Source organism: Aethalodelphis obliquidens, unplaced genomic scaffold (assembly GCF_003676395.1).
Source record: "Aethalodelphis obliquidens isolate GAN/ISIS:26980383/991018 unplaced genomic scaffold, ASM367639v1 scaffold3, whole genome shotgun sequence".
In the NCBI taxonomy this organism is placed as follows: domain Eukaryota; kingdom Metazoa; phylum Chordata; class Mammalia; order Artiodactyla; family Delphinidae; genus Aethalodelphis; species Aethalodelphis obliquidens.
In genome coordinates, this window is record NW_020837947.1 from 82,101,755 (window position 1) to 82,124,550 (window position 22,796).

Genomic DNA, 22,796 nt, shown 5'->3' on the forward strand with positions numbered 1-22,796 from the left:
TCATTGAAATTTCTGGCAGTGTGGTAGGCACATGGTGCAAGTAAATGTAATCCTCCCTGGAGGAAAGAACCATGATTCTTGGCTTCACGGAATTCCCACAGAGGAGTGCACGTGAAGACACCGGAGTCAAATACACAAGCACACACGGAATCAAAGCAGCATGTAAGAGAGCTAGGAGAGACAGCAGGCAGCGGAGCGCGGCTTGCAAAGCCCTGATACTGGAATTAGCAGCGCGGATTGGAACAGCCCACTGTGATGAAAGGAATAAGACCAGATATCGGCAGGGAACAACAAGGTATTAAAGAAAGAAAGAATGAAACCCTAGCAGATTTGTAAGTGAACCAAATACAATGTTTAAAAATGAAGATACAGTAATTGAAATTAAACTCAGTTTAGAAAACTGCAGATTAAAACCACAACGAGGCGTCTCCACTTACCCTTTGTTAGCTGTAAGAGGAAAGGTAGTAGGTGTCATAGCACATCTCAGAGGAAAATGGGCACACGCCGTACCGGGTGAACAAAATTAACATCATCCAGGGGCAGCGCGGCCTGTGCCTCAGGATGTGACACCCTGGGAAGAACGGGGAACAAGAATCAGATCCCGAGGAAACAGGAGACAAACCCAGACTGACGACTGACAAACACGGTATAAAGGAACTGGCTGTGTGCTTCAGAACTGTCATTGTCGTCAAAGACCAGAGGCTCAGGAACTCACGGATTCAGGGTAGTCAAGGAACAGCAGAACACAATGTAATACGTGGTCCTGGATTGGATCTTGCGCTAGAGGGTAAATGCACTGTGAAAACTACACTGGGATAAATGACATGTTAAAGAACGGACTGTAGAGCACATTTTAAAAAATAGAATCATTATTAAAATTCCTAAATTGAATAGCTGTTCTCTGGTTATGTAAGAGAACATCCAGCTATTAAAAGGTGCTCTGTTGTTAAGAGGTTAAATCACATGATATGTGGTTCAGAAAACATAAGTGTATATATTTTGAGAAAATGATAAAAGGGAGGGAAAAAAAACACATGAGAACTACTGTACACCACCAGATGGCTACTATTTTAATAACTGACAGTACCAAGTGCAGGCCACGATATGGAATTACTAAAGATAACCACTTCTAATTACCATTTTGGGGGTATTATAATTACATTATTTATATAATTATACATTATTTATATCCTTTTAAAAATTTACACTTCTATGTATTATTTTTCTTAAATTCCAAAAAATTTAAATTGATCTGCCCAGTGGTTCAACATGATAAATTTTGCCCCACAAAATGACAGAACATATTTTGAACATAAGAATTAGTGAATACAGTGTATGCTATCTGGTAATTCCCTAAGCAATTTAGATTAAAAAGTATACCTTCTTGTGCAAGTGAGTTGATCTTTTGTGTTTACGTTCAGTTTTGAATCTGCTACAGAATAATTTGTCTCTCACATTTTCCTGTCATTTCTGGTATAAATTTCTAGCATCAAATATACCTTGGTTTAATTATAGGAATATTAAGCTGTGGAAAATGAGTCATTCTTTGGCTAGGTTTACAGAATGTATTCCTTTTGAGGCTCTGCAAAAGGACAGTTTAAATCCACAAAGAGGGTAAATGCACTGTGAAAAATACACTGGGATAAATGACATGTTGAAGAATGAGGCTTTAGAGGCTCTGCAAAAGGACAGTTTAAATCCACAAAGAACATAATGAAAACTCTTCAGAAATTAAACCTCTGAGGACACATAATACTTGAAAACTTGTTGAAGAATTTTTTCATATATTTAAATAACCCACCAATTTAAATGCAAAGATGGTATTCTATGTTTGGTTATGTAATCCAACTTACTTAAACAATTTAAGATATTTCTATAAATTTCTCACCTATTTTTAAAGATAGAGCAATTTTTACACTTTCTTATGTTAAGCATTTGCTCAGAAAGCTGTGAGTGAAACAGGAGGATTTTCTATTCAAAGTCACTTCTTAGGATAGTGTCAGAAACCTAGTGCCTTCTTTCTGGATATTTTCCATACGTACTCCAACTCTAGCATCTTATCCATTCCAGGGCACTCTCTTGTTAACAACTCATAGTAGACTAAAGTCTAAACCATTCCCAGATGCTGCTCTGTAAGTTTTAAAAGCTTCTTAATCCCATAAGATGTGGGGAACTGACACCAACATTGTGTTGCTAATGATCAACAGTTCTGGGCACTGACGCATTTCCCTGCCCCTGCCTTAAGTACCACCGAGAACAAACACAAACGGTTGACAACTCCTACTGTGAAACAACTCCAATAGCTTACTTACCAAGATGAATTGCCCAAGAAGACTTGCTTCGGGATTTCTCATTTCACTGCGTCCACCAACCCAAAACCTATGTCATAAACGTAGCCCAATTCTAGCCTGTTCCCCACAGTGTCTAAGACCTTGATAAAAGTGGTCCAACCCAGCCCCTTAAACCTTATAAATACCCTTTGCCTTTGCCCTCCTTGATCTCCCTCACTGCAGTTAGTCCAATAAATGTAGCTTTACTAGATCAATGAGGTTTTCTAAGTCATGTTTTGGAGACTTGACAGTTGACAATAAATAAACCTAGTTATTCTGGATAATTTAAGGGGTATTAATAATTTAATCAATAAATTCAGAATCTTAGATTTCCATTCCTATCTTCTAACCACTATCTGGTTTATCTATACCAAAATACATGTCCTGCCAACCCCTCAAACCTCAATTCCAAGGTTGAACTCCTTTCCTTCCCTCTTCCACTTAGTTTCCACCTGTCACCCTCATCTCATAGGGTAGCAGGAGTTGTCCTCTGCCTTTTGTGTGCCCTAAGCTGTTTACTCAGAGGGAAATCTTGAAATCATGTTTGCATTTTCTTGCTCCTCCAATACTAACCAGTTTCCACTTCCCACCGAGGTTAGATAAGAAATAGCAAACAAAAAGAAACAACTTGGGTATTTACCCATCAATGAGGATACTTGAAATAACGTTACATACAATGTAATGATACAGCTTTATATGTTTTGACAGAAAAATATTCACCATATTTTTGATGATAGATGGAAGAATGTATATATTATCTCATGCTTTATGCTTTTGTGCATAAACAGTGTAGAAGTCAGGCTGCAAGTTCACAAGGATAGTTCAGCATACTTACATCAATCAATGTGATACACCACATAAACAAAAGATGAAACTACATGAACATCTCAGTAGATGCAGGAAAAGAAATTCAACGCCCATTCATGATAAAAACTCTTACCAAAGTGGGTATAGAGGGAACATATCTCAACCTAATAAAAACTATTTATGACAAACTCACAGCCGAAATAATGCTCAACAGTGAAAAGCTGGAAGCCTTCCCACTAAAATCTGGCACAAGACTGGTATGCCCACTCTCACCTCTTCTATTCAACATAGTATTGGAAATCCTAGCCACAGCAATCAGACAAGAAAAAGAAATAAAAGTTATCCACATTGGTAGGTAAGAGGTAAAGTTGTCATTATATGCAGATGACGCGATACTATATTTAGAAAACCCTAGAGACTCCACACAAAAACAACTAGAACTGACAAATGAATTTAGCAAGGTAGCAGGATACAATATTAACATACAGAAATAGGTTGCATTTCTTTACACTAACAATGAAATATCAGAAAGGGAATGTAAAAAAACAATACCTTAAAAATCACATCCAAAAAAATAAAATACTTAGGAAGACCTGACCAAGGAGGTGAAAGACTTATGTGCTGAAAACCGTAAAACATGAATAAAGGAAACTGAAGATGATTCAAAGAAATGGAAAAATATCCCATGCTCTTCGATTGGCAGAATTAATAATGTTAAAATGGGCATACTACCCAAAGAAATCTACAGATTTAATGCAATCCCTATCAAATTACCCATGACATTTTTCACATAACTAAAACAAATAATCCTAAAATTTATATGGAACCATAAAAGACCCAGAATTGCCAAAGCAATCCTGAAGAGAAAGAACAAAGCAGGAGGTGTAACCCTCCCAGACTTCAGACAGTACTACAAAGCTACAATAATCAAAATGGTGTGGTATTGGCACAAAAACAGAATATGGATCAATGGAGCAGAATAGAGAGCCCAGAAATAAACCCACCACACCTACAATCAGTTAATCTTCATCAGGAACATACAGTGGAGAAAAGACAGTCTGTTCAGCAAGTGGTGTTGGGAAAGCTGGACAGCTGCATGTAAATCAGTGAAGTTAGAACATTCCCTCACATCACACAAAAACTCAAAATGGCTTAAACACTTGAACATAAGACATGACACCATATAACTCCTAAAAGAGATCATAGGCAAAACATCCTCTGGCATAAATTGTACCAGTGTTTTCTTAGGTCAGTCTCCTAAGGCAGTAGAAGTAAAAATAAACAAATGGGGCCTAATCAAACTTACAAGCTTTTGCTCAGCAAAGGAAACCGTAGACAAAACGAAAAGACAGCCTACAGAATGGGAGAAAATATTTGCAAATGATGCGACCAACAAGAGATTATTTTCCAACATATACAAACAGCTCATACAATTCAACAACAAAAAACAAGCCAATTGAAAAATGGGCAGAAGACCTTAACAGACATTTCTCCAAAGAAGACATACAGACCATAAAAAGATGCTCAATGTTGCTAATTACTAGAGAAATGCAAATCAAAACTACAAGGAAGTTCCACCTCACACAGGTCAGAATGACCATCATTAAAATGTCTACGAATAACAAATGTTGGAGGGCATGTGGAGGAAAGGGAACCCTCCTACACTGTTGGTGGAAATGTAAACTGGTGCAGCCACTATGGAGAACAGTATGGAGGTTCCTCAGAAAACTAAAAATAGAATTACCATATGATCCAGCAATCCCACTCCTGGGCATATATTCAGATAAAACTATAATTTAGAAAGATACATGCACCCCTATGTTCATAGCAGCACTGTACAATAGCCAAGACATGGGAACAATCTAAATGTCCATCAACAGATGAATAGATAAAGATGTGGTACATATATACAATGGAATACTACTCAGCCATAAAGGAGAATGAAATAATGCCATTTGCACCAGCATGGATGGACCTAGAGATTATCACGCTATGTGAAGATAAGTCAGAAATAGCAAGACAAATACCATATGATATCACTTACATGTGGAATCTAAAATACGACACAAGTGAACTTATCTATGAAACAGAAACAGACTCACAGACTAGAGATCAGACCTGTGGTTGCCAAGGGGAGGGGGTGGGGGAGGGATGGGGTGGGAGTTTGGGGTGAGCAGATGTAAACTATTAGACACAGGATGGCTAAACAACAAGGTCCTACTGTACAGCACAGGGAACTACATTCAATATCCTGTGATAAACCATAATGGAAAAGAATGTAAGAAAAGAATGTTTATATATGCATAACTGAATCACTTTGCTGTACAGCAGTAATTAACACAACTTTGTAGATCAACTCTACTTCAATAAGAAAAAAATGTGTGGGGCTTCCCTGGTGGTGCAGTGGTTGAGAGTCTGCCTGCCGATGCAGGGGACACGGGTTCGTGCCCCGGTCCGGGAAGATCCCACATGCCGTGGAGCGGCTGGTCCCGTGAGCCATGGCCGCTGAGCCTGTGCATCCGGAGCCTGTGCTCCGCAACGGGAGAGGCCACAACAGTGAGAGGCCCGCGTACAGCAAAAAGAAAAAAAAAAAATGTGTGTGTGTGTATATATATATATACACACACATATGTATATAATATATATTATATATATATAATATATATATTAAAAAAGTCGGGCTGTATCTCCAGGAAACAAGATGTGGAATAAAGAAATAAATATTCACTGTTTTTTGTTGTTGATAAATAGCTTTTATTCTGTAACTAAAGAAAAAACACCGTTAAGCCTTTTAAAGGATGAAAACAGTGAGAGACCAGATAGTGGCATGCGTCTGCTCAGTAGCTATTGATTATAGAGAAGACTTTTTTCCTTCCAGTTTGTTGAAAGGTAGCAGTGGGGGGAGGGTAGTTACTGAGACTTTGAAAAAATGTATTTCCTTTTTTTTTCTTTTGGCCATGCCGCATGGCTTTGTGGGATCTTAGTTCCCCAACCAGGGAGTGAACCCACACTCTCAGCAGCGAAAGCGCGGAGTCCTAACCACTAGACTGCCAAGGAATTCCCTGAGAAAATGTAATTCTCGAATTCTTGGTAACATCTTTTTCCCAGAATATGAAATATTTCTTTCTACTTGAACTTCTGAGTTTCCAGGAGATTTTATAAGTCAAGGTAACTAAGCAGTAGTACTCAAGTACTTACATAATCACTAACAATGGATTCAGGTGATTTTTTTTTTTTACCTACCAATACTTTCGCCTGTAAGCAAAATTAAAAAATAAAAAAAAATTTTTTAATTGAAAAATGTATTTTGCAGGAGAGACTACTGTTTAAAACTAGTTTTATTAAAGGCTACTCCACTAGTTTACATTTGATGTTTGGTATACAGTTATAAATAAAAAGCTCATTTTAAGGAAAGCCAATTTTAAGAGGCTGAAAATGAAGCTGGTCAAGGGATTTCATTAGAAACTCAGCTGTATGGCCTGAGGTTAAAAAGGAACACTGATGCTTTGTGATGACAGTATTTGTTAATGTCTCCTGTGGTGCTGTGTGCCCAAGTGGGTGGTCCATAAATGTAATTTGAAATGAAAATGGTACCAGACTTTTTCTGTGTGGATTTAAAAGACAGGTTTGAATATGGACTTCAAATTTAATACTTCCTACCCCATGTTAAGTGAAGCTAATTAATTTTAGCTTTCTGGAATTTTGTAGCAAGAAGATCCACTTCAGGAGAATATATGTAATCCTTTCGCTCAGACTCAAGCACATGGGGCCTTTAAAAAAAACACTATATGGTCTTTTTGTCTTATAGTCTGTAAATTTGGAGGTGGGGATGGGAAAGTTAAGGACAGTTAGATTTAGTCTAAAGATGAGGAGAAGTCAGGTCACCTAGAATTGTGATAATTTTGATAGCCTTATTTAGAAAGTTATCCTGTTTATTTGAGGAATACAACAATAATAACAGCCTTTGCAATTTGAACACCTTTGGAAGATATTGACATAATCATTTTTTCTAATACTGAGAATCAAAGCCTGTGTGTCTTGAAATTCTAAAATAAATTTATAAACGTCTTAATTTCCAGGATTCCATATGATCATTTAGTTTTTCTTATCTATTCTTCCTTGCTTTTTCATGTAATAAATGTTTATATTGATATCTGGTATGTGCCAGGCACTCTTCCAGGTACTAGTGACACAACAGTGAACAAAGCTCAAATATTCCTGTCCCCATGGAGCTTACTTAGTAGAAGGAGACAAATAAGTATGTCAGGCGGTAAGCATTATGGAGAAGAATAAAGTGCCAAGGGAGAAGCCCTGCAGACCAAGGTGACAGCAGGTGCAGAGTGGGGTGGGGGAGGGGGACTGGAAGTGGAAGAGGAAGGGCATGTCATCAAGGTTAAGGACTTCAGGTTTTACGCTCAGATGCAAAGTCTAGAAGGTTGCGAGCAGATGACTTGATATGATATGTAGACCAGGGCCTGGCAACCTTTTTTTCTAAAGGACTGGATAGTCAGTATTTTAGGTTCCGTGAGACCTACAGTAGGGTCCACACTGCTCAGCTCTGCCTCTGCAGCACAGAAGCTGCAGTACATGGTACGTTACAGATGCCGTGGCCGTGTTCCAGCAAAACTTACAAAAACAAGGAACGGTCTAAATGTATCCTTTTGGGGTAAAGTTTACCAGCCCCTGAGATAGACCATAATAAACCAAGGGCAAAGGCAAGTTGAGAGAACTTTTGCAGGAATCCAAGGCAGAGCTTATGGTGGTGGTGGAAGTGGCAGAAAGTGGTCAGATTCTGGATAGATTTTGAAGGTAGAGCCAGTGGGATTTGCTGAGGAGTCGAGTATAGCATATGAGAAAGGGGTTATGTGTGTGTTTTTAAAGAGTTTTAATTAGAAAACAGTGCTTAATATTTTATATTCTATATTTGATAATATCTAGAATAATTGTCTTTTAAAATCTATTTGCAACTTTCAAGGCTGTCCTTTTTTTCCCTTTGAACCTGTTTGACTTTGTTCTTGGTATTCCATCATAAACTGAGAACTAATAAGAAACCTAATAACTTCTCAGTCTACCGTTGTTTACCGCACATTTTTTCATTAGGTTTCCCTTATGGCTGAAAGCACGTGTGTATTTGTGGTGTGGTGTGCAGGGTCAAGGGAGAAAGCGAAATTAAGATGTTAGCATTTTAGCTTAATCTGTGGGTAGTCCTAAGTGAGACTTATCAACCATATGAAAATAATATACAGAGCCTTCTTATTTTGGTAACGTGCTTTTATAAAAATGTTTAAAATGAATAATTATTGGGGAAGTACAAACTATTAGATAAGGTCTTGGACCGTATGTCCTGACTTCACTATTTCTTTTACTACCATCATTTTTCAATGATGGCACAGTTATCTTCTCTCACTTTCTCTTCAGCTAATCAGTTGCTAAGGGATGCAGAGTCTGTTGCCATAGTGACCCTCACGTCTCACCTAAATGACATGTCAGATGAATTGCTGAGCCTTTTATTTAACTAGTGGTCCACTCTGATCCACACTACACAGTGCTGTTAGCCTAATTGTTCTGAAGCAGTGGTTATCGAAGTTTCGTGTGCAGCAGAATCACTTGGAACGCTTGCGAAATACATCACAAAATTTTTGATTCAGTGGATCTGAGGAGGGGCCCTAGAATTTTCTGACAGTTTTGGTCTGCAAACCACACTCTGGAAACCGCTGTTCTCAAGTCCTCTGACAATGTCATTCCTCCACCAGGAACCTTAAGTGCTGCCCTGTACCATCTGATAACTTCAGCCGAGGACTGAAGGATTCCACTCTCTAACCCGTCCTGCGTGTTTCCAGCCTTTTTTCATACACTTCCTGAACGTGGCCATCTTTTCCGTCTTTGCTTTTCTACTGTTTGTTCTTGGAATGTCACAGCCAATTTCTACCCATCTCCTCCCATCTTTGTCAGTCAGAATCCTGGCCATTTTACAAGGCTTCTTTCAAACCTGACTTTCTTTTTTGAATCTCCAAACATGTGTGCCGTTTCTCTTTTTTTCATATGAATCCCCATAGCATTTATACTTCTGATGACATGACCTTACTCTGTCTTAATCTATCTTCATCTATGTATCTTATCTCTGTCCTACCCTTTTATAGGAACATGTAAGCTCCTTGAGGATAAGAAAACATATAGATATATATGAGTATATTTTTCTGCCTTGTTCAACCAGCATTTGTAGAATTGAACCACCTTTAAAATTTGTTCCTTTTTTTCTTTCTCTTGTTAAAAAATGTTCTTAAAGTAACATAAGATTGATATCTACCTAGTGTCTTGTCGCTTCCTGCTCACTTTATCTGTTGGAGGAAACCCATCATATTTACTTCCTTCTAAGTACATACTGACCCCTTTTCTTTGGATTAATTGCTTTCTAATTGTGCTGTTCAGCTCTAATGTTATAATTTCTGTTCATTGGACTTCTGATGCATTAGAAACCATATCTTCTTTCTTGATTTCCTTCCCAAAGCTCTTAGTTTACCTAGAGTTAAAGAAAAGAAATGCTCTGCGTAAAATGTATATCTGAAAAGTATTATATCCTCCCAATTGATAGAATTGATGGGTTTGTGCTTAGAATTCTACGGAAGGCTTCATTTCTTTTAGAACTTTAAAGGCATTACACCATCTGTGTTTCATTTTTGACTGGTGAGAAATCCAGCGCCAGTCTATTTCTTCTTTTGAAGTTAACTTGATAGTTTCTGTTTTCCCCATGTTCCCCTTGGGGAGCTCTTGTTCACTAGTTGCTGGATATCTTCAGTTCATCATCTGTCTCCTCTCATATCTGGTATTTTCAGCCTACCATTTTGCTCTAGATTCTTGGATATGTATTCAGCTTTATCTTCAAACTATACCCTGAATTCTTTATTTCATGTAACAGATTTGTACTTTCCTTGAGTTACTTTATGTGTCTCATTTTTCTTTTTCAAGCATCTTTGTTTTATGGATGTAATATCCTCGTCAATATGTGAAGATACTAAACATTTTTCTTAATCGTTTCCTTGTTTCCTTTAAGTAAATTACATTTCAGTTCATCGTGGAGCATTTCTGTTTATCTTGTTCTTTCCCCTCATGCTGATCGTTTTCTGTATATATCTGATGATTCATTCATATTTATGCTAGTTTGTATTTAAGTATCAGGAACCTGGGAACCCTCATCACTGGGGACTTTATGACTGGGGTTTCTTGATCCTTAAGTTATATTTTAAAGTAAATGAGAAGAAAACCAGCTGTTTTACTGGAGACCTTTTAAATGTGGCATTCCATCGTCCAGAATATTGCTGAGGTCTCCCATCACTGGGTGGCCTTCCTCCCATTCTCTTTGCTGTTAAAAGTTTGCTCCTGGGGCTCCCCTGGTGGCGCAGTGGTTGAGAATCTGCCTGCCAATGCAGGGGACACGGGTTCGAGCCCTGGTCTGGGAGGATCCCACATGCCGCGGAGCAACTAAGCCCGTGCGCCACAACTACTGAGCCTGCATGTCTGGAGCGTGTGCTCCGCAACAAGAGAGGCCGCGATGGTAAGAGGCCTGCGCACCACGACGAAGAGTGGCCCCCGCTTGCCGCAACTAGAGAAAGCCCTCGCACAGAAACGAAGACGCAACGCAACAAAAATAAATAAATTAGGAAAAAAAAAAAGTTTGCTCCTGGCTTTATTCCTGCTCCATAAATTTAATGAGGTCCTGGGAAACAGGACAGGAAACAAATGACTGTGCCCAGTCTATTCTCTTGAACCAGAAGGCTTTGTGTTCAACAAGTTAAAGTAGTCCTTCATGGTTAAGTACTGTGAACTTATAATCTTTCACTTGACAAATAATAACTGTGTTGATAGCCTCATTCCACTTAATTCTACCCGTCAAATGGGCAGAGCAATATTGAAGTTAGAGTGATGAGATAGAATTATTATTTAAGAATCCTGCTTGATCTCCAGCATGTGTATTTGACTCCAGATATGTGGAGAGGAAACTAAACTTTTAGCCAGATGGAAGTTTATTAATTTACCGTAGGAAGTATAACCATTAAGGAAACTAGAGGCTCGGGGCTAGTGAATTCTCCATGGAGGAAGGAATCTGGAAAACCAGATTTATAGTCACGTAGTTTCTAGGTGGGCCTGGAGTCAGAAGAGGGCCTCACTGACATTGGCTGGTATCATCCAGCTGAGAAAGCCTTATGTATTGTGTCTGTTGTCAAGTGAGGTTGCCCTGCAGACCAGAAAATTAAGTATTGATCAGAGCATATTTTTCTTGGGTTTTGCTTGAGATCCAGAAAGTCTCTTACTGTCGAAGTTCTTTTTCTAGGTGACATTTTGATTGTGTTGATGACAGTTCATCTAGGACAGTACACTGAAGTGAACTAGGTGTAAGGTTTCTCAGTTCTTCGGAGACCACTCTGAAGACAGCCCAGGTGATTTTGTAAAACTTCTCAGCCACTTTTTATAGATCCTTGCTTAAGGATGCTGTCTCCTAAAACATCAACCTTTTTTTTTTTTTAAGCACATGTAGAATTCTCTCTAATTTAATTCTCAGAAGTTCAGTTTATCTTATCACTATCCATCAGAAGTAGATATTATCTCAGTGACACTTAGAAAGAAACTGATACTTAGAAGTTAAATGATTCTAGAATCTCACAGTAAATATAAGTGCCAGACTCAAGAACCAAATCTCAATTTTCTATCTCTAATATTTTCTGCTATACCCCTTAAATTACTATCATTTTATGAAAAAGATAAAGTAATAGAAAGCAGTTGTTTTATATTTTACTATCTTGGACAATTAAGAGTCATAGTAGGGCTTCCCTGGTGGCACAGTGGTTGAGAGTCCGCCTGCCGATTCAGGGGACACGGGTTCGTGCCCCGGTCTGGGAAGATCCCATATGCCGCTCCGTGAGCCATGGCCGCTGAGCCTGCGCGTCCGGAGCCTGTGCTCCGCAACGGGAGAGGCCACAACAGTGAGAGGCCCGCGTACCGAAAACAAAAACAAACAAAAAAAACTAAAAAAAAAAGAGTAATAGTAAATGTAATTAATTTAGAGTTTACTAATACAGTTTAAGATTGTGTCTACATGTTATGCTCATGCTTACCTTTGTAACTCTCTTTTATAAGTTGGGTATAGCCAATTATTTTTATATGGTCAAGACAAATGAAATTAGGTGCATTCTCTCTTAAAGGAGCAATACATATTTTAGCATCTTTGAAATACATTAAACTTACTTAAATGTAATCAGAGCTCAACACAGATGATACTGGTTCTTAAAATAGTCACTATAAAAAGTTACTCTTTAGTACAAAACATGTGGCAAGTGCTATCTTTATTAGCCCAGTGCAATTTATATATCCATAAAATATAATAAATCAATTTCCTTTAGAATTTCTGTGATTTTTGATGTTCACCAATTCTTTCTTTCCCTTTTACTCAGCTCCTGCAGTGAGATTTAACAAAACATTATTAAACTGTATGCCATTTGTTAAGTTTCAGATGAGGATACAATTTTGGTTTTTATTACATATTTAATTTTTTTCTGCCCTCCCTTATTTGGATATATGTTGCTGGTTGCTCATATCTTTTTGTGCATATATATTTTACATGCTGTAAATCCATTTGACAGTAATTCACTGGCATTTTACTCCCCAGAAGCTCAGATCCAGCCTTCCTTTCATCCCGACAGCTCGTGTTTTCACTTGGATTGTTTCCTGGTTTGATGAACCTCTTCCTAAGCTCAGTTCCCTCTGCCAGCCTGCAGTGCACTCATGTTATCCCCTTTGTTAAAACCATTTGGTAAATAATTCCTAATCAGGGGCTTCCCTGGTGGCGCAGAGGTTGAGAGTCCGCCTGCCGATGCAGAGGACACAGGTTCGTGCCCTGGTCCGGGAGGATCCCACATGCCGCGGAGCGGCTGAGCCCGTGAGCCATGGCCGCTGAGCCTGCGCATCCGGGGCCTGTGCTCCACAACGGGAGAGGCCACAACAGAGAGAGGCCCGCATACCGCAAAAAAACAAAAACAAACAAATAATTCCTAATCATATCACAATAAAGCCTGAGATCCGCAGCCTGTTTCCAGTTAAGATTTGTATGTCTATTGTATTCAATAGTAGCAAGACCCTAATCAGAAACCAAAGTTAGCACGATCACGGGCAACCATGAGAAAGGAAGTGGTGTTCCAAATAGTCCAATCTTCTCAGAGTTTTTTTGTCACTAGTCAAACAAAGAAATTGCTTTAAAATTCTCTGTGGTACATGAATTTTCCCAAATGCCCTCTCTCTGTATGCACATGTAACATAAGGATTTGTTTTATAAGTAAAGTACAAATATAGAGTTAATTAATTCTAAGCTGATTTCAAGTGAAGGTGTAACATGGTGATGATATAGTGGTGGCTTAAATCAGCGCTAAGTATTGTTTTTCAAAATATATTTAAAGTAGAAGGTGCTATTTATTATAGTTAATGAGCAAAGTTATGTTAGTGGCAGTCAGCATACATTAACAATGACATAACCAGTGGTCTAAAAAGAAACAAGAAGTAAGTAGTATAAAATCTATCAGGTATATTTATAAAGGCGGCTGTTACATGAGAAACAAGTTTAATTGCACTTTCTGTTAGTTACGCATCTAGTTTGATGATGCGTGAGAACAGATGGGGGGAGGATGGTAGAAGTGGGATTTTGATTCTATTCATACGCTCCAGGTGCTTTCTTGGCTCTTTTAATCCTGATCTTTACTGTATGGCCACTTTGTCTGAAGAAAAAATTTTGTCTGAACCCCTGTTTTTAGCTTTTCATTGTAAACATGCACTCTTTGGTGTAATTGGAAGTTTATGTGTCCCTGTGAGGAATAACAGCCAGCAATCTCCTGAACAATGCCGGATTTAGAATGTACTCCCTAAATTGAGGGATTCACATTTACTTTGAAGGCCGAACCAAGTTCGAAATACTTACTGTAGTTTTTTAGATAGTAGTAGAAACACCTCTCTAGATCTCCTAGATATGTATGATTCAGGTGGGCAGCTGGGAGGTGGCAGATGGTGTATTCAGTGTGGAGTTAACACTCAAACATAAAATATATGCATGGGGATTATTAACTAAAATTCCTCTGTGGACATATGCCCCTTTATACACATATAAATATAATGACACATATACATATAAAGATAACTATAAAAGCCGTTACATAGTTTTTCAACAACAAAGCAGAACACTAACGATGTACATTTTTTTCTTATTTTAGAAGGCTTGCGTCAAATCTCCAGCCTTTGAAAGTGGTAAACATGTAAAATAATGTGATAGGAAAAATATTTAAGATATGGTTTTTTGTGGTGGGGAAAATAATCAGCAGGTATAGCCAATTTGAAATGTCACTGAGTGGATTATTAGCCCCCCTGGGAAAAGTGATTTGATTCTACCTGCTTTTGCCAGCTCAGCCTTTGTCCTGTAATCCCTGTTCTGGCCTTGAAATTTCTGCTTCGCTCAAGTTCTGACCCCCCAAATACCTTTAGGTATGGAAACGGGTAATAGAACTTTTTATTTTTTAAGTTTAGAGCATTAGCAATGTTGAGAAGGTTGAATAACTTTTTAAAAACAGGTTTGTGGGCTTCCCTGGTGGCGCAGTGGTTAAGAATCCACCTGCCAATGCAGGGGACGCGGGTTCAAGCCCTGGTCTGGGAAGATCCTACATGCCGTGGAGCAGCTAAGCCCGTGCGCCACAACTACTGAGCCTGTGCTCTAGAGCCCGCGAGCCACAACTACTGAGCCCACACACGCCACAACTACTGAAGCCCACGCGCCTAGAGGCCGTGGTCCGCATCAAGAGAAGCCACTGCAATGAGAAGCCCGCACATCGCAACAAAGAGTAACCCCCTCTTGCTGCAACTAGAGAAAGCCCTTGGCGCAGCAACAAAGACCCAACTCAGCCAAAAATAAATGAATAAATGAATAAATAAATTTATTTAAAAAAAACAGGTTTGTACTTGTACAGTAGAGCTCATGTAATGCTTAAGCCATGAAAGATACTGTTGATGTTTTTAAAATAACTGTGAACAGGCATTTTTTACAGCCCGTTCCGTTCTTCATTTCAAATTGGTTATTTTTATTTAAAGGTATATGGCTGTGCAGCAGGTATCCTTTTACTGAATTATACACATTTAAATTTCGCCAGATTCATTTGTATCTGTTTTGACTGTAGAGACAGAAGAATAATGAACACGTACAGAGTAGTCGTGATGCTAATACCTAAGCGAGTATTTTCCTCACTGCTGGTGTGCACATCATCTTCTGAAATCTTAGGATGAGTTTTCATTGGCACCATTTGAGCAGGTCTTGAAAATTTTATTCTTTATCGTGGTCTTAGTATATCTTGAAGAAGAAAATGGACATTAACGGCCACTCTGCAACCCTCGCTTGGTCTTCAGGATAAGCCTATCAGGAAGTGTGATGACAAGCAGAGTCTCGTGGTTCAGACTTGCCCGTTCACATGGCAGAGAAGTGACCAAATGATACCTGACGTCAAGTCTGTCAGGACCAGGGCCTGGACTTGCTTTGTCGTGCTGGATGTTAAAGTTATACTTTAATTTTTGAGGCATATTCAGAGCATCTTGTTTTGACATCCTTGGAATCTTCTCAGATTTTAGTCAAACGAAATTAGAAAATGTATTATTTAGCAATATGATTTTAAAGTAAAATATCCCCTTTTTAGAAAGCTTAGTTTTTCAGCAGTCACACTGAATATGAATGCCAGGTCTTCTGATGGGTACTGTGGAATATTCAGGCCAATCCAGTGGAAAAAGTGGCAAATTGAGTGTGTTGTATTACTGTGAAGCACCTTCTGTGATCGAGGGGAGAATTTGCTCTGGGGCAGAGTGGCTGACCAGTGGCTTTCCTGCAGGGAGGCGTCTCTGCTGCCTGAGCTCTGGCGCCTGGTGTGAGGCCGTGATCTGGGGGGCAGGGACTGTAGGACAGGAGAGAAACATTTGTCCCTCCCCTGCTGCTTGATACCTTTTTGGTTTTTCTTAGGAAGCTTGGAATATTCCTCTTAGACTTTTGTGTTGAGAAAGAGAACGAGGAATACAAAGGGGGCCCTTGGGGATCAGAGGATCCACATTAAATTGCTGTCCTGCTTGTGAGAGGAAGGTGCTTCTCTGTTAAATGCCATGTTTTCCTGCCAGAAGCAGAGGCTGTCTGTCCAGCTGGGCATTGAGCCATCCGGAGGGACATGCTTGAACTGTAGGGGAAGGGAGGGGAGGGTTGGGATAAAATAGAACCTAATGCTACTTTTCAGAAATCCATGGGACAAGTGGTTTTCATAAACAAGTATTTCCTTAGACTTCCTTTACTAGATATATGTATAAAGGACTTCGTAAACTAATGGAAACAATGTATTTGGATAAAATAGTATGGAGTCTCACACAAGTGACTAGTCTGCCGATTTCTCTTTAAAAGTTACTTTTTTTGTTTTTTTGAAGGAGAAAAGTAAGTGATTTCTTTTTAAATTCAAGCTATAATGCTGTCTAAAATTCAGACAGTAAGCAAATCAGTAAATAATGATTTTTCTGTATTTCTTTATAAGCAGCGGCCATTTTTTCAATAGCATTCTTAAAAAGAAAAAAAATCTCAAAAAAATCTCTCAGTTGGATTCTTAGAAAAGAATGCTAACCACATCTGATTACTTTCTTCATTCTTCATCAGGAAAACTTTGTCTGTTTTGTTTTAGGATGTTTCTGGCATTCCAGGTTAAAATGCTTTTTCTATTTCAATTACACTGAACTAGCCAATATAATTTTTTACACCTAAGAGCTGGGGTTACATTGGTGGCATTCACTTTTAAAAATATGTCATATTAGTTGATAATTTAAACTATATTAAGGTGATTGCAAGAGTGGGCTTTGGAGATAGGCCTAGATTTCAATCTTGTCTCTAACACTGATAATTAGTCTTGGTTAATGACCTTTTAGGTCAAGTATTAATAGTCTATTTCAAGAGAGAAACTACCTCACCCTAGTCCTTTATTTGCTTTTATAGATCAGTGTACTGTCACCCGGACCTACCTGTTCCTTCACAAGTTCTGGTTCTTTAGTGCCGCCTACTACTTTGGTAACTGGGCCTTTCTTGGGGTAAGTACAGGTGTCCCAGGGATGCTGTGACCATTAGTGGCCTGTTTTGGTCACAGCAATGCTATTGGGTTTTAAATTTGGTGCTTTCTGGATGACTTCAGGTTTGAGAAATAACATACAGCTCGTTTACATTTGCAGGTGTTCGTGATTGGGTTGATTGTCTCCTGCTGTAAAGGGAAGAAGTCGGTCATTGAGGGGGTAGATGAGGCTGACTCAGACCTGAGTGATGAGGAACCCTCTGTCTGACGGCTTCTGTTGCACAGGTTTACTAAGCTGACTCTGCATCTCTTGTGCATTTGTAAAGTGTCAAGCTAACCTTAGGATGTGAACTGACTAGCTTTCATCAAAAATGGGAGCATGGCTATTAAAAAACAAACTATATTTTTTATGTTTTCTGAAGTAACATTATTGTATCATAGATTAACATTTTAAATTGCTATAATAATACTATGTAAATATAAAAGTACCAGCCTTGTGAGGGAATGTTTGTGGAAATTTTTTTTTCCTCTAGTGTATGATAGTGTTAAATTGATTAAAAATCTTCCAGAATTAATATTCCCTTTGGTCACTTTTTTAAAACATAATAAATCACTTGTATCTGTGCCTTTGGGTCTCTAGAGTACTGTGGAATTTTCAAGTGTCTCTATCTGATTGTTGAAAAATAATATTCACAGTATAGCTGATAAATAAATGTTATTCCACTATGCAGCTTGTTTTCTATTTTCTACATTAAATCACTAGCACCATTGAAGTAGATTTCATGAACAGATTTCAGGCTGCTTGGTGTGCCAAGGTGTATTATATTGTTCAGACATTAGTCCATTAGATATCTTATCACCTCTACAGTATTTAAGGCATATACATTGTTACAAATAACCTCAAAAGTTGTATTCCAACATAAATGGGAATATTGTCAAGAATAAGTAATCCTGAAAAAAATCAGTGTACTGATCAGTTTAAGATATATGACATCATATTTTAGCTTTAAAGATATTTTCTCATTCTAAAGATTTAGAATTTGCAAAAGATATAGGGAAAGCTATGTACTATCAATAGGGTATTTTGAAGGCATTCTGGATACTGAGATCCTAGTTTACTAACACAGGCAAATTAGAACTCATGAAAAGCACATATTTTGATCCTTGAAGTAGAATACCATTAAGTTTCTGAAAAAGACTTAGGAATTAACAACCATCTCCCATTCAGTTCATCTCTCTCTTAATTTTTGTGTCACTTTGCTCTCATTCTTTGTCTCTGGATAGACCTCCACACCCTTCGTGTTTGGCACCTTTGATGTTATTCACCAAGATTCCATTCCCTTCTGTTCTTATTTCACATTTTCTTTTTGGACAATCTCATACACCCTCAGTTTCCAAACTTTTACTTACCTGTTAACTAGAAATTACTACTTCAATTACAGCATGTTGATAATTGAACTCCTCGTTTTTCTGGTCATACCAAACCTCCTTCTTTATTCATTTTTTTGACAGATGGCACTGGCACATACCTGGTTGCCAAAACCAAAACTCAAGCAGACCTCCTTATCTCCTGTGTGTACCTGGCCCATCACTAATCAGGCCATGTTGATCTCTGCTTAACTGTCCTTCCATTTTCCCTCTTCTCCATTCTTACTGTGTTACAGACTGAGTTGTGTTCCCCTCTGCCGCCACAGAAAAACTTCCCTATTGAAGTCCTAACCCCTAGTAACTGAGACTCTGACTGTATCTGGAGATTGGGTCTTTAAAGAGGTAATTAGGTGGCGCCCTGATCCAGTATGACGGGTGCCCTTATAAGAAGAGGAGGAGACACCGGGGATGTGTGTGCATAGAGAAAAGGCCACGTGAGGACCTGCAGGCCAAGGGGAGAGGCCTCTGGAAAACCCGACCCTGCCGGCACCTTGATCGTGGACTTCCAGCCACCAGAACTGTGAGAAAATAGGTTTCAGTTGTTTATGCCCCCCAGTCTGTGGTATTTTGTTATAGCAGCCCAAGCCTTCTAACGCACACTGCTTCTTAATTTCCTCACTGGGCTTTCTGCTGAGTCCCAACTCCTTTCAATCTTTCCTCGACAGTGAAAGCACAAATCAGATGATGACATTTCTTTGCTGTGAAAAGCTTTCCGTTATTTCAGAATGAAATTCATAGCTTTCATGTGACATCTAAGACCGTTCTGGTGTGTGTCCTACCTACCTATCCAGTTTTCACTGCCATCCCCACAGATGTGTCACCATTATCCAAATGGCTCTGATTTCTCACATCCCCACTCTGCTGAACTGTCCCTTCTGCCTATGACACACTTCCCCTCCTCTTGTCTCCTAAGAGAATCCTTACTCTTCAGATCTCAGCCGTGACGTTATCTGGTCAGTTACCCACCCTAGTCTCCTAGGCACAGTTAGGTGCTGTCTTTTCCCTGCTCACAGGGCTCCCTGTACAGTGTGTTGTGACTGTTACCTTCAGGGCTGCTTCCTCTGGGCTGCAAGTCCTTGAACACATATCTGGTCATTCAACTTTGACCCTGGTGTCAGAGCAGCTCCCTGCACTTGGAAAGTACTCAGTTGGCAGGCGAATTTGCTAATTCAAAGCTTTATGGGAAAAGAATCAAGATGCCGGAATAGAAGGACATGGAGTTCACCTCCTCCCACAAATACATCAAAAATACTCATACATGTGGACAGTTCTCACAGAATACCTACTGAACGGTGGTAGAATATCAGGCACCCAAAATTGCAAGAAAGATCTCCACATAACTGGGTAGGACGAAAAAGAAAAGAAATTGGGATGGGACCTGCGCCCCTAGGTGGGAGCTGTGAAAGAGCAGAAGTTCCCACATCCTGGGAAGCCCCTTCACTGGCAGAGAGATCAGCCATGACAGAAAGGGAGCTTCAGAGGCTTGGAGGAGAGCGCAACAGCAAGTTGACAGCAGGCAGAACAGAAAGAGAGCTGCATGGATGGTCCATGCCGTTGCCCTGCACATGCCAGCCTGAGACTTGTTCACTGTTGCGTGTGGGTCCGAGTGCTAAACTCGGACTTTAGAGGACAGACCCAGGGAGAGGGCTGGTGTTGGCTGTGCAGAGACAGCTTGAAGGGGCTGGCGTGTGGTATGGCTGCAACCAGGGGTGTACACGGAAGAAGCTTGGGCCTGCCATAGAAGTGAAGCGCTTTCATTAAGTGGTGCATGAAGGGAGGGGCCATACAGGCTACAAAGGGATGTTCCCTCATAAAAACAACCCTCCAAGAACACAGTTTCTCCTAAACTCATAGAATCAGAAATATAAGTAAAATGAAGAAGCAGAGGAACCACTCTCAATTAAAAGATCAGGAGAATTCCCCTGAAAGAACAATGAAACAGACCTCTTCAGACACCAAGTTTAAAAAAGATAACGAAAATACAGAAGGAATTAAAGTTTATTGAGGGAATTCCCTGGTGGTCCAGTGGTTAGGACTCTGCATGCTTTCACTGCTGAGGGCCCACGTTCAATGCAGGGATCTAAGATCCCACAAGCTACGTGGTGCGGCCAAAAAAAAAAAAAAATTATCAATAGAAATGCAAATTACTGTAAAAAGGAACTAGAAACCATAAAGAGGAGCCTAGAAAAATTAGAAAACTCATTTCCGACACAAAAGCTGAGCTAAAGGCAATGAATAGCAGATTGAATAATGCAGAAGAACGAATAAGTGATCTGGAAGATAGAATAATGGAAATCACCCAATCAAAATAACAGAAAGAGGGCTTCCCTGGTGGCACAGTGGTTGAGAGTCCGCCTGCCGATGCAGGGGACACGGGTTCGTGCCCTGGTCCGGGAAGATCCCATGTGCCACGGAGCGGCTGGGCCCATGAGCCATGGCTGCTGAGCCTGTGCATCCAGAGCCTGTGCTCCGCAATGGGAGAGGCCACAACAGTAAGAGGCCCACGTATCGCAAAACAAACAAACAAACAAAAAAACAAAGACAAATGGGAAAGAAAATGAAAGCAATATAAGAGACCTATGGAATAATATAAAGTGAACCAATCTATGCATAATAGGGATCCCAGGAGAAGAAAGAGAAAAGGGGTTCAAAAATGTATTTGAAGACATGGCTGAAAACTTCCCAAACCTAAAGAAGGAAATATGTCCAAGTACAAGGCGTACAGAGGGTCCCAAACACCAAGACATACTGTGATCAAAATGGCAAAAGTTTAAAGATGAAGAGAGGATTCTAAAGGCAGAAAGAGAAAAACAGAGTTAACTGCGAGGGAACCCCTATAAGGCTACCAGCTGATTTCTCTACAGAAACTTTGCAGGCCAGAAGGGAGTGGCATGATATAGGGAAAAATCTGCAACCTAGGATACCCTACCCAGCAAGATTATCATTTAGAATAGAAAAAGAGACAAAGAATTTCTCAGACGAGCAAAAGCTAAAAGAATACAGCAATACTAAACCTATCCTAAAATAAATCTTGAAAGGTCTTTTCTAAATAAAAAGGAGCAAGAATCTATAGCAAAGAGAAAAATCACAATTGGAAAGTAAATCACTTAAGTAAGCCAGTACACAGATTAAAAAGTAAAAAATCAAAACATTTTTGCTAAAGTGATGATAACCGCAATGAAGAAGGATAAACATGAAGATGTAAAAGAGGACGTCTAAATCATAAATTGTGGGAGAGGAGAGTAAGAACCTGTAGATTTTTTTTTTTAGAATGTGTTTGAGCCTATATGACTACCAGTCTAAAGCAAGTAGATATAAGAAGGGCTTGACATACTTGAAAAACAGTAATCAGAAATCAAAGGCCTACAATAGAATCATAAAAATCAAAAAGAAGAAAACAAGCATAATACAAAAGAAAATCATCAAACCACAATAGGAATAACAAAAAGAAAAAGAAAGGAAGAAGAAATACAAAATCAACTGGTAAACAAGATTTAAAATGGCAATAAATACATATAGAATAAGTACAATAATTACTTTAAATGTCAGTGGACTAAATGTTCCAATCAAAAGTCATAGAGTGACAGATAAAAAAAACTAGAGCCTACAATATGCTACCTACATGAGACCCATTTTAGGGCAAAGCACACACATAGGTTGAAAGTATCAGAATAGAAAAAGATCTTTCATGGAAATGGAAATGACAAGAAAACGGGGATCGCAATACTCATATAAGACAAAAGAGACTTTAAAACAAAGGCCATAAAGATAAAGAAGGACAGTATATAATGATAACAGGATCAATAGAAGAAGAGGATATTACACTCATTAATATATATGCACCCAAATACATAAAACAAACACTAACAGACATAAAGAAATTGACGGAATACAATAATAGTAGGAGACTTTAACACCCCACTCACATCAATTGACAGATCTTCTAGACAGAAAATCAATAAAGCAACAGAGATCCTAAATTATTTAATAGAACAGCTAGACTTAATTGATATTTTCAGCACATTACATCCCCCCAAAACAGAATACACATTCTCTTCAAGTGTACATGGAACATTCTCTAAGATTGACCACATAACAGAGCACAAAACAAGCCTCAACAAATTTA

At 39.0% G+C, this 22,796-nt stretch overlaps 1 protein-coding gene across 3 annotated transcripts in view; it reads left to right on the forward strand.

The window, feature by feature from the left end:
• LMBRD1 (LMBR1 domain containing 1) overlaps positions 1-17,970 on the forward strand; it is a 116,963-nt gene extending 98,993 nt beyond the window's left edge. Inside the window, exons 15-16 of one of the 3 annotated variants that reach the window (XR_003430032.1) lie at positions 12,799-12,946; positions 13,174-13,672. Coding sequence is in view for 2 of the 3 variants with exons in the window: in XM_027093246.1 (XP_026949047.1) it covers positions 17,173-17,264; positions 17,403-17,510 (200 nt within the window). In the remaining variant the exon portion in view is untranslated. Of the gene's footprint in view, positions 1-12,798; positions 12,947-13,173; positions 13,673-17,172; positions 17,265-17,402 lie in introns of those variants that run through there. The other 2 variants (XM_027093246.1, XM_027093260.1) reach the window with 2 other exon arrangements.
• Positions 17,971-22,796: the final 4,826 nt, after the last annotated feature.